The sequence below is a fragment of the Poecilia formosa genome, unplaced genomic scaffold, assembly GCF_000485575.1.
Source record: "Poecilia formosa unplaced genomic scaffold, Poecilia_formosa-5.1.2 Scaffold147, whole genome shotgun sequence".
NCBI lineage: Eukaryota > Metazoa > Chordata > Actinopteri > Cyprinodontiformes > Poeciliidae > Poecilia > Poecilia formosa.
The window spans coordinates 855,427-868,809 of NW_006800086.1; the positions used below are offsets into that span (position 1 = coordinate 855,427).

Consider the following 13,383-nt stretch of genomic DNA (forward strand, 5'->3'; position numbering starts at 1 on the left):
TATAGGCAACTTGTAAAAGGAATTTGTAGCACAGGATTGTGTTTATCAGTGTCAGGGTACAAATTCTGATTTTGATTTGACACATTTTAAAAAAAAAGTGTCCTGTCCCTTACGATGCACACATACGCCCCTCTTTGTGTTGGTCTGTGGCATAATGTCCCTATAAAACACACATTTGTGGACAAGGCATGAAAAAAAGTAGCAACACTTCATGGAGTGTCATTACTTTTGTAAATTAACCTATTGATCCAGCCATTGTATATAAATGAAGGGTCAATGGGGGGGGCTTGATGTCCATTTCCAGCAGCCATTGGGTGAGATGTGTGTCACAGAGACACACAGGACAAACACCCAGGCACACACACGGTGTTACAGTGTCAACCCTCATGGTTGTTCACACCTATAAAGACCAAGTGACTAATTAGACGATCCTACAGAGGCATCTGAATGTTTATGCAACACATTTCTATTTTTGGTTTGCAGAGTGGATATTAAAACTTCAAACTCTGTTAAAGTGCAAAATGTTTGCTAGGTGAAAAATAGGACCACATTAATCACAATCATCCACTACTGTATTTATAACACCAGACACACGTAGAGTTAAATTACCAATATTTGATGGAAGTTGTGTCTCCTAAAAGACTCCAACATGAAATTGAAAAAATAAAATAAAATACAGGGTGTGCACAAGAACACAACCAGATTATCTCAACATTTTTAAGATTTTTTTTTTTTTTACATCTCCTCCTAACAGATGTGTTTATAACTTGTTGGATTGTACAACATACATGTCAGGACATGTTTACTGTGTGACAAAAACCAGGTTTTTGACCAGGGCTCGTGTCAACCTCTGTGCGCTAAAGTGTCAGAGTTTCCAGGGTCGACATGCTGCGGAGAAGAGCTTCCTCCGCTCAGCCCCGCCCCCAAACACAGAGACACGCCTTGGACTTGGCTCCATCAGTAGCACAGCCATCTATCGCGTCGACCGCTAAGACCCGACACCAGCGCTCACCTCAAGCGCAGGCGTTGTCCAGGGGCTGATATAAACTGTAACCTCTAATGCGAACGACGGGTGAGTCCTAACGCACGTCTCAAGTGGTCTGCATATTTAACTCCAACATCTATGAAAGCCGTTTAACCCGAGGTTTGAGAGAGAGAGAGACTGTCAGGATTTTAACCCTGCAGCTTCCTCTGTGTGTTGTAAATCCTGTAGGCCTCATGGAAGCTGCCTGTGCAGCTGTCATGGTGCCCCATTGATCAGCGTGCCTGCTCTGGGTGCATTAGGTAATGAGAGAATCTGCAATGCACAACAGAAAAGCAGGAGGAACACAGTCAGTCGGGGGAGAAGACCTGGGCTTGCTGAAAGGGGTAAACAAACATTTATCAATCTGCAGGCCATACACACACACAAACACACAAACACAAACACACAAATACAAACACCCAACTGAAGCTGCATCTGCTCATTAGTGCCGATGGTAGGAACAAAGACAACAGTTTTCCTTCACGCCACCTTCGCCGTCTCCGTTTGTCTCAATTCCCCGCCCGTCCCTCGCTGCTCAATCTACAGAGAAAACGCCGGCTTGAGTGTCAGTGTGTGTTTTGTCACGGCATTCTTCCTTTTTCATCGTCGGCTTCAAGATCATTAAAGTTTGGAGAAGCTGATTTGAAGGCACAGAAGAGGCACCCCGCCACCCCCCTTTTTCTTTCACCCCGACCTCCCCCAAATGGCGGCTTCGGGATAAAAGGAGGAGGAGGAGACGGCAGAAAGCCGAGGCAGGAAATAACGAGGCAGACGTAATTGGGGATGGAGTGGCAACAGAAGCGGACAAGATGGTTGTTCCTTACGTGGAAGGAGGCTCTCTCCTCGCGGTCCAGGGGCTGGGTGACAAACATGTTGCCGCTGATGGGGTCTATGTTGTAGATTCCGCTCGGAGGCTGATCGGCGCCGGCGCCCGTGATGCTGTAGCGGATGCCGACGTCCTTATCCTGATCCGAGCGGATCTGCGGGGAGATTCAGACAAAACAAGTTCAGCAGAGAGGAAAATCTGTTCCTTAGTCCCCCCTCGCCTTTCAGACTTTTCCTGCACTTTGTGGAAAAAAAAAGTGAAAACAAAAAGAGAAAACATTCAGGCAAGAGATTTTTGACATGCGGGGCTTTGCAGCAGAAGCCTTATCCCTTGATCTTTTTCACAGTCTGTTTCACTATTGTTTAAAAAAAAGAAAAAGTCAATGTGTTTGACATTCTGTATAAAAGGCCAACATAAAGTGAGGCATAATCGTAAAGTAGAAGTAAACTCTTGTTTGAAACATACTGACAAGTAGAAGAGTGTCGCCATGGTCAGCTGAAATCAGAGTTTTAGTTCTGAGCCTGCGTGCAAACGTGTGTCAGAAAATTTACAAGGTCATTTAAAATTTACCAGGCTGTCACAGTTACTATTTGTAAAAAAAGAAGAAGAAAAAAAACTGTAGCAACCAGTTATCTGTTGGTCTGTCCCAGGGATCTGCAGCCTTCACAGCCCAGAATCTCTTCTTACCCTCAGTGGAGCCAAAAAAACCCTCGTTTAGAGCCAGACATTACGCAGCCCTTTGACAAAGAAAACTTTCATTGTAATTTGATTTGTCATTTATAAATGAGTCAACATGTAATTTCTATACTGAGGAAAATGAAATAAAATTCAACATAAGACGTTTGCAATAAGAAGATGGATACATTGTCTTCTATAGGATGTTATGTTATTTGGGGAAAATGATGTAAAAGAACAGGTTCCAACCTAAAGACTAGAAAAGATCATGTGTTTGTCATGTTTAGATGGTGGTTGATGGAGGACCCAAATGCAGAATAGCGAAAAGTTGGAGTAGATGATGAGAAAGGTTCCTAATGAAGAAATGATGAAGAACAAACTTACAGAATATCCACAGAGAGCCAGAGCAAAATGCAAAACATAATCCAAGAAAGCAAAAACGTGCAGAAACACGAGGGGAGCGGAGTGGAACTGGGAAGTGACGGAAGGAACCAGCAAGGAGTGACTGAGAATGAGGCTCTTAAATACTGGGGAGGCAGAATGCTGAACAGAGGGTCTGGGCTGATGAGATAACTGACTGCAGGTGTGAGAGAGAGAGAGAAAGAGAGAGAGAGAGAGAGAGAGAGAGAGAGAGAGAGTGTGTACACAAGCAGTTTAAACATAATTAAACTAGAGTAACTAAAAATAACCTCACACAAGGACTGAACTAAAGAAAAGCAGAAACATGACTGATCTAATAAAAGGAACTAAGATACACAGAAATTGACAAAACTCAAATCACAACTAAATATTGTATCCATACTTAAAAACATTATTATTATTATTATTATTATTTATCTTATTAGCCAGAGATATAAAGAGCCATTGTAGAAGATCCAAAGAGCCACTTGCTCTTTGGTCTATCCAATAAAATTCAGAGGAAAAACCTTGAAGGTTGTAGTTATGACCTGACAGAAGGTGAAAATGTTTATTTAATACTTTTGTAAGGTGAAACTGTCCAAAAAAACAACAGATGCCAACATAAAGCCACAGTTTGAATGAAAACCAGGAGCATGTGGGCATTATGATAGATGCACCGTGATTATATTTGCACCGCAATCTTTCCTAAATGTCAACACTTTAATCTTATAGCCTAAAGGTGAGAATAAAAGATCGAGCAGTCTCTGTGGATGGAAACAGATCCATGTTGGGCCACATTGATGGCAGTCTGAACCTCGGTGAGCTTCCTGGATTATACTCCCATGCTTATTGTTCACCCACTCATAGAAAACCAATAACTCAGAACGCCAGCTCCACCTTTCACACCCCCAACGAGTTTTCAAACTCATCCTAAATGTGATGTTTAAATGGGAGACACATTTTGCTTTAAGGAAGGTTTCATTATTAATGCTGATCTGTCAATAAAAATATCTTTCTTTCTTTTTTGCGCTGTCTTGCACACTTGGAAGAAGAACTAGTGGGATGGGCCTGCAGCATTTCTTCCTGTGGAATAGATTTTTGGTGAGATTTTCAAGGATTCTGCCTTTTCACCCAACGGTACGGCAACATTAACCTGGCATCACTTTGGAAAAGTCGGGGGTAAAAACATGGAGTTGTTTGTAAGTTGGTTTACAAAGACCGCTGGCCCTCACAGCTTCTTTATTGCATTCCCGATAAAAGAATAAAAGCTTGAAGGAGAATGGGTTCGTTTGTTTAGAGGGGAAGGAAGACAACATGACAGCAGAAGCAGAACTTTTACTCAAAGCTAATGCATAGATTTTAGGTCAGAGAAACAAAAGACAGAACTTCACATTTAGCAATGAAGATTAATTTACTTTCTTCTTTCTAGAAACAAATGGGACGACTGACACCCATTTAAAAATGTATAAGTTCATTTCATACTTGAGTTGAGCTGGAAAACAGCCAGTTTGGCTAAAGTTAAATTTCATCATGGCACAGCCGCTTTATTAAACAAATGGTAACCCTCCAAAAGCGTTTGACACTTTTTGACACAAAATGGTGGTAGAAGAATCATTCTGTGGGGACGCTTGTCTTCAAGGATGGAAACCTGTCCATAGGGTTTGATGTTAACCCAGTGAATGGGTTAACATCAAAGCATTTTAATGTCTTAGAAAAGCCTAGTCAAAGTCCTGCTCTAAATTCAGGTGTTCATGTTCCCGTTCCCTTCTGAAAATACATGGACACATATTTGTTCAACAACCCTCTTGTTTGACCACTTCACCCTGCACTTTTATTTTCAGCATCCTGTAAATCATCACTATGGTTACTACTATGAGGAAATAATCAAAGAATCCAATGAAGAGAAAAAAAAAAGGTATGTTTGACTGCTTTTTTTTTTTCCCCTCCAGCGCTATCTTTCTCTTCCCCTCCTATGCAATTTTGCTGGTCTGTGGCGCCGCAGATCATCCATGAAAATGAAATTACTTCATCCGTTCAGCGGTGACAGAGGCTGCTGCATAAAACATTTCACTGTTTGAACATGATACTCCCTCCAACCCCCGCCACTCTCTTAATTTCCAATGCCGCCCCCCTCCCCGCACCCACAGTGAGGCACTCCGCAGCCGCTTTCACTGGCGCAATTTTCGTTTCCCCCACCGAGCTCACGTCACACGTGGTCCATTTGTGGGCTCTGCAGGTAATTCACGGGGATTGCGTAACCCCCGACGACCGCTGCACACGCTGCTCTGTGTGGACCGCGCGCTCCGTCACGACACCGGAAGCCTTAATTACATTTATCGTTCACTTTCTGTCAATCAAACCAGGATGTAATTATGGAATAAATAATTACCCCGAAGTGATCGTTCTTCCCCCCCTCCATCATTAGTGTCATCAGCTCGAATAACAAGGAAGTAAGGGGGAACTAAACGATGTGCGTGAGAATCACTCTGCCACCTCTGTGAAATGACGCAAACATGCCGAGGAGTTGCTACAAGCTCGAACGAAAAAAAAGAAAAAAACAAAGCGAGGCAATCTTCAAAGTTGGAGGATATTGGCAAAAAGCTACAAAAGGTTTGTGACAGTGAAAGCAGAAAGAAAGGCAAACGTGTACAGGCTCCTTCTGATTGTATAGGCATGCAGAAGCTGAACACTACTAAAGACATTTAACGGGCTTTGGGGATTCTTCTTAGCATCTTGCACGCTGCTCTCATCCTGAAATTGCATAGATGGAAAGCCTGGAGCATGTTGACGTTCCTTACCAGACTCACTGTGTGAAACTATAAGTCAGAGTAAATGGTCATGTCACCTTAAAAAAAATAAAAATAAAACACGTGATAATTGCTTTTTAGGAACCATAAAAAGCTGCAGGAAGTTGTGGGGATGGTATGTCTCCACAACTCCCTGTGTTTGACTCACAGGGTGAAACAAAGTTCTCCTTCCATGGTTGAAATGCATGAGCCTCTAGAGCGTAAAGAACTGTACGCTAACTCTGAACAGGTACAGGGAAAAACTAAATAGAAACTGCGCATCACATCATTTGGTAGAAGTTCTAGCCCACCTTCAGGTCTGTCCTAAAACCATAAATATTTAGGGGTTAATTAGTCACATAAAAACTAACATTTACTTTTATGCCTCACTAATCTCACCAAACATGGAGAACCAACATCTAGTTTTATCAGAACAAGAATCCAGAGATCCCCCTACTAGTTTATAAATAACTTATTCTTATCAAACATGGGTAACAATATGTAGTTTTATACTTTTATCTTTTTGTCTTTCTTTTGGTTTTGTTGTTTGAATTTCCTTCTTGTTCATGTAAAGCACTTTGAACTACCTTGTTGCTGAAAATGTGCTATACAAATAAAATTACCTTCAAACCATAACAAAGAAAAAAACATTTATTTAAAGTTCAAGTTGTGTTTCGTGACACACTTGACAATAAAAGTGTGTATTCACTGTTGATTGATAACAATTAAAAGAGGTCTACAACCCCAATAAAGCAAAGTTTTCTTTTCACAAAAACAACTCATTATTCACAAATCACAAAACTTGCCGCTGAAGTGTTTAACGAAGAGCAATAATAATTAACTACAAGTTTATAATTAGAGCTGATCAAAATGAGACCAAGTTTGTTTTTTTTCACATTTCATGTGTCGTTATTTTAATTTTTCACGGTAATTCATGCAACATTGCCGGTGTGCAGACTTGCGACTGCGTGCTAAAACATGCAGCATTACCCAAAGACGGAACGTTTACTCACAGAAAGCAGAAATTAATCCAAATAACTGTTGACTAATTGGACAAATATTTAGAAATGAATGAATCAGCCAGTATAATAACCGTGGTCCCTCCACAAACATCCTTCTCATCTCTTCAGCGAACCTTCAAAGCCGACCGAACGGTTGGCACGTCGGTGCGACCCTCCCACGAGACGACGACGACGAAGACGACCTCTGCTGCGGATTTTTCCACATGAAGACCTCCCGAGACCACATGTCATGCTCTCTACTGTCTCTTAATGAAGAGTCTTTATGTGAATAAATTGAACACAAGCGCAGCTTCCTGGAGGCCCGGGAATCCCGTGAGTGACAAATGCTCTATTGAGCCATTTGAATGGAATGCTAATGAGGAAAGCCGGGATTTTCTGACTTCCTCTCACTTTCTCTCTCCCTCCCCGTCCATACCGTAAAACACGTCGGGTCTCTTTCGTAGCTCCACGCAGATGGAACGATGACTAATTAGACTAAAAATAGTCTAGAAAGGCTGGACGTGAAGAACTTTACTCGCCGTCTGACTCGGTCAGATCAAACCAGACCAGACATCAGCTAAGTGGCCTGCTTGTAGTTCTTTGAGAGTTATTCCCTTGATTACTGACAACTGATGGGATCCTTCGGGACAAGCTATCTGTGTGAGTTGAGACGTGGAGAGGCATGCAGACAGGGGAGATCCAGGAAGCAAAAGCAATGAGGAAAAATCACATGAAGAATATCAATTCTGCAAAATCTTCAGACGTCAGGCACGCAAACAACCAAAAAAAAAAAAAAGAAAAAGAAAAAGACAGAGAAAGGAATGGAAATGACTACATTTCCATTCATTGAGCAAAGCTGCTGGTTGCCTAATTAGGGTGGCATGGAGCTTCCTTCTGCCCAAATCTCTTTTAATTGATCCAGCACTGCGTGATCACCCTATCAGCATGAGTAGTTTGATGCCTCCATAAAGAGGAGCCAATTTGTTGCCCATCTGACTGTGATTCATCCGCTTGGCCCGCGAGTCACTTCAAGCAGCACCGCGAGAAGAACAGAACTGCGTCTAGACAAGCGTAAACTTACTGGTGCAAAGCACAACATCAGATTTTTTTTGCTTGGATGAAATGACTATCTTTCAACCACCATGTCATAAAGGGGACGGTATACAGCAGGAACCCCTGGGACCGTTAAGGGTTACAGTGTGCTATGAGTTAATGTTACTCCATAATAGGAATCTGTGCCTTGCACTCCTTGATGGCCTCTTTTATGTCTCATCAGCGCGGGGTCGTTCAGGCCTATATTCCCCCCATCTCTCTCTTTATTTTATTGGTCTCGGTGGAGTCGGTAATGTCTATTTCTCTTTAGGGCAAATCAAACACTCCCTGTGGTTAGGCAGGCTTAGGAGAGTCTCACCTGCGGTGTTACAAGAGAACAAAACAGCACGTTGTTAATGTCTGAATCTTTCTGAAGGAGGGGCGTTATGTAAAATCGGCTTTTTTGGAACCTAAAATCATGTTGTAATGTTATCCCCTCGTCAAAAACATAACCGGACCGTAGCTGATTCAATTCATGCATGTTTCAGAAATCTTTGAATCTCCCGTGGCAACAATTCAGGAGTGCCTAAACGTTTGCCCATACAAATCCCCGCCTACTTCCCCAAAGCTCCATCTTGCAGCTGCAGTCTCCAGCTAACATTTCTACATTGATATTTAAATATGTTTTAAATCATCCTCTTGAGTAAACCTGCACAACCTCATGCAAAAGCAACATTTTAAGGAAAATAAGTTCTGTTGGTACTAAAGGAATTGAATGTAACAAACGTCTGTGAGGAAGGTAAATAAAGTAGTAGTATCCCAATATATGCTAGTGTATCAATCTAAGTGTGGACGCTGAAGGCCAGTTAATCAGAATCATGGTGTAAGAGGGATACATCATGTGACAACTCAATTAAAACACTTGGATATTCATAACTGGTGTAATTTCATTGGGATTACTAGTTGGGACAATATGATAGAGAACATTTTTTTTGTTTAAAACCCAATGTGACCTCTGCTTTTTAGGCTCTAGTACCAGTTTGAGGTGAAACAAATACACTAAATAACACCAGGGGCAACTCAATCTTCATGACTATAAACAACTCAGTTGAGTATGCTAAGGAGACTGGTCCTGACCTGGTGGACGGTCCTGAATCGGAGGCAGGTCTTGACCTGGTGGACAGTCCTCACTCAGAGGCAGGTCCTGACTCGGAGGCAGGTCCTGACCCGGTGGACGGTCCCGACTTGGAGGACTGTCCTCACTCAGAGGACGGTCCTGACCCGGTGGATGGTCCTGACTCGGAGGACGGACCTCACTCGGAGGACGGTCCTGACTCGGAGGACGGTCCTGACTCGGAGGACGGTCCTCACTCGGAGGACGGACCTCACTCGGAGGACGGTCCTGACTCGGAGGACGGTCCTGACTCGGAGGACGGTCCTGACTAGGAGGACGGACCTCACTCGGAGGACGGTCCTCACTCAGAGGACGGTCCTGACCCGGTGGACGGTCCTGACCCGGTGGACGGTCCTCACTCAGAGGACGGTCCTCACTCCTCTGAGTGGGCCAAACTAAGACTGGACAAAACTCAACATTTGTTCCTCTCTTAGAGGGTTCTTGAGTCTGAGCATTGTCTGAATTATCTCCACAACAGAAAGCATGTTGAATGTACTTCCATGCCTTTCTGAGACAGTCTTGTGGAAGATTAATTTTCCTAGGATGTGTCAGGGTCCTTTTGAAACACTGTATAACCTTGTAAATAACTATTGGGTTGTCACTTTTTATCATCTTAAACAGCAATTCTATAACTAAATCATCATTGCCTGAGAGAAGGTGAAAGATATCTCTGCAGAGTTTTCTTCCCATTTTTTCAAAAAAGACAAAATCTAAGTCCTTTACTTCTTCCCAGAGTTTAGTAGCAAGCTTTTTCTGGACGTGTGCTTCATTTTGTAAGTGGCATATCTAAGTCTATGACTGGACTTATAAATCAATCGCCAAATAATTTTTTCTACCATATTTCTTCTGTCCTCTTCGGTTCCACATTTGAAATCCATCTCTTTCGCGTCCCTCAAAAATCATCCAGGGTCCATGCCTACCTGAGTATAATCCTCACTCGGGCAGTTTTCATCTGAGTACAAGTCCTCACTAGGAAAAAAAGTCTTTCTGATCTTTCGTTTTGTAGATGTAAACATTTTTCTTTGGAGGAACAGGATTCTCCAGGTGATGTTTGAATTTTTCCACAATAACTTTATGTCCTCCTGGGTAATCAAGAAGTCCAATTAAATGCAGTCCAGAAGCAAAGTGGAAAGCATCTCTGGTGAGGCTTTGGAAAATCCGTTCACTCAGCTCTTCTGACACCTCTGAGAGAAAATCCACATTTAATTCTCCTGTTTCTCTCAAAAGTAAGATCAAAACCTCATGGTGTTCTTCCAAAAATGTTTCTCTGACAAGATGCAGAGTTGGTCCGTCCGCAGATTTTTCAATCACTTTCCAAAGAAATTCGCTGAGAAAGTTTGTTTCCTGTAATCCGGGGTTGTTTGACCAGGATGGACTTTGTTGGAGAACCTTTTTTTCCATGTTTTTCCAAAAAAAGTGAGCTGTGAGCTTTCGTTACTCATCTGTGTTGAGCTGAGCTAAAATGTACAAATGATTTCTGTGTTAACTGACCGGAGAATTAACTGATCAGTTGGTGATGTCATGGACTCTATGACATCACAAAGTCATCCTTAGCAGGGCCTCATGACACAGACATCATTTAAAGTCATGCTGATGACATCATTGTCAGCAGCATGGCAACTGTTGCTAGGGGTAATAATAGCACAGTCAGCATGAAAAAAATAGACTCTGTGGGCAGTAAATACATTATTCCCACAAGTCTGAACTGGAAGTGATCTGCGCAGCGTCGCCAGAACAGAGGAGCCAGGGAACCATTGGCCCCTCAACTTTACCACCCGACACATTTTTATTTGTTATTTGGGTTCTATCTCCTACCAGGCATAGCAGGGCAAGTGTCAATGGGACCGCTACATCCAACCAGTTACTCAGCAAATCCACTGGTTTAACCCAGAAGGGTTTGACTGATTTGCAGTCCCATATTCAGTGCAACGGGCAAAATGAATCGTAGCAAAAAAAAAAACAAAAAAAAAACGAGTCGAAGGAATAGTAATATTACTCAAATAAAAGAAAAAGGTACAGTGCTGTGAAAAAGTACCTTTTTTTTTCAAAAAAGTTACTCAAGGGAATGTAACCAGATCTTCCCAATTTTGAACATAGGCAACATCATCAGTAGCATACAGGCTACTTGTTAACAAGCTCGAGATGCTGTGTTGTTATCAGCTAGTAATCTTTTAGCGAACATTAACTGCATCCAACAGCATTTGAACTCAGTCGGTTAGTTTGGTTGAAAAACTGTGCAAAGTTCTTTGCGTTTTGCTGGTTTGCTGCCATAAATCTAATATCATTACATTATATTTTCAGCCCCTTAATTCTATTTACAACTTAAATTGCTGATAATCTCATAATCTAAAAAGCTTGAAAACGTATCATTAGAAAAACAAACAACAGTGAAACTTACAAATCTCCAGAAAGAGAAATAGGAAACACTCCATGAAAGACGCAAACAGGCTGCAGAAAATCAATTACTAAGAGTGTAGTCGTAAAACCTTGTTGGACCTAATGCAGAGCCTTGAGGAACACATGTAATGACAATCAGGAAGCAAGAAGAATACAGATTTTGTGGGGAGTTTAATAAACTTAAAAAAAGACACAGTTTACCATAGATTTAAGGTAAAGTTTAAGCTCGTACATTTTTTTCTCAGGCTCAGTAAGGCATTTCCCACTGCTCTTTCAAATCCATATCGCCGCATTTGGTGATCATTTCAATAGTATGTCTAAATGTTTTTTACATAGCGAGCTCGCGCTTCTCCAACTTAATTAATTCTGTCTCATCTTTTTCCAACGCTGATATTGCCTGCCTAACATATTGTGGGTTCTAATATTAAAACTCCATGACAGCGAAAGCTGAGTGAAAACCAGCATAATATCATCTATTTATACTTCCTGGTGGGAGTAAATGTCACTGTTGGCACCACAAGTCAGATATTAAAACACCTACGGAACAGTGTTTGTTACAGTTTGTTATGAAGCATGAAGACGGAAGTTTTAAGGGCCATTAGGGTTGAGGAGATCAACGCAGCGGAGACAGAATAACGCTGTTTTTCACCGCCGAGGTACATTCTGTGATGCCAACCACTCAGGGCATTGATAGGCATTGACTGCTCTGTCTAACATAATTGGGACAGTATCTGCCAAGCATCTCGGCGCCTTTAACAGGAACCAACACCGACTGCATGACGCATACATTGATAAGAGGGCACTGCTTTTAAACTCTGAAATAAGTTACGAGCAAATTAGGAGCAACAGTGTAATCATTTGTTGTCAGTGGAATAAAAATTTGAATTCTCACTGCATATTGCACCATTTTAAGGTTTTTGTGAAATATTCTGGTTAGGGTAAACAAAAACAAAGATGTAGATGATAAATGTTTTGGAAGCTGGACAGCCTTTTTTTTTTTTAAATCACGGATGGCCAAACAGTCCCACAAAATATCCCCCCAAATTTATTATCACAAAATGAGTTATTTTTTCCAGAGGAGGGCATGTTTTTGCTTCTAATTACATTTTAGAAAAAGATTACATAATTGGATAATTAAGTACAAAATTGCACCCAAATTAATGTGTCCTGAATATAAAAAGCATTCTGTGGATTTCAGAACAATCACACTGCTCTACTAGAAGCCACTTATGCTACCTGGACAGCGAATGACCACGACTTTACATAAAACATCTGAGTGTCCACAAGCAAATAAAGAGAGATTTAAGTGGAAAGTTTGCAATTCTGTCAACCAAAACATCCCAAAAAAGAATCTCTGACCTTCTGTTAGTGAGTGTTAAAACACTTGGGTTATGCAGCAGGACAATAATCCAAATCACCAACAAGTCCACCTCTGAATGACTTAAGAAAAGACTTAGCCAAAGTTCTGACCTGAATCCAGATACTGTGGCACAACCTTAAAAAAGCTGTTCATGCTGGAAACCCTCCAACGTGACTGAATTAGAACAGTTCTGCAAACATGAGTGGGCCACAATTCCTCCATATCGCTGTTAAAGATGCTAGTTTTCGCAAATGCTTGAGCTTCCGCCTCACACGTCTCCCCCACTCAGCTCCTTCACACTAGTGGGAGCAGCAATTAGCAACCACCAACATAACGAACGGATCGCTGTGACTGTTGGAAAGAACAGGAGCTTCTTAAAGAGACAGAGGTCCAATTTCAAGGTGTCAAATTACAAAGCAAAATTTCTTTGAAGCTAAATTCGGCAGACAGCATTTTTATAACAACTGATGGTAACATAGTAACTTGATTAAGCTATGAAATGGGACTATGTGCCTGGAAAATGCATAACTCTGCCCCTTGGGGGAAAAAAATCTACCAGTTTATTGAATTTAAAAACACTCTCAGAATGTTTTAAATATACCCAAGTAGCACGTTGCGGCACCTTAGTGAGAGCCTTTAAAGAAACAACATGATAACTGATTTCCCTGTGCCGACCTGACTGACTTCAGAGTCACTGCTGGGTTGAAAT

General features: G+C 41.7%; 1 protein-coding gene across 3 annotated transcripts in view; it reads right to left on the minus strand.

Moving 5' to 3' along the window:
* The window catches only part of LOC103145804 (cadherin-4-like), a 307,601-nt gene that overhangs the window by 66,594 nt on the left and 227,624 nt on the right, over positions 1 to 13,383 (minus strand). For all 3 annotated transcript variants that reach the window (XM_016677075.1, XM_007563401.2, XM_007563400.2), the window contains one exon: positions 1,849 to 2,004. In XM_016677075.1, the coding sequence (XP_016532561.1) occupies positions 1,849 to 2,004 (156 nt within the window). The remainder of the gene's footprint in view (positions 1 to 1,848; positions 2,005 to 13,383) is intronic.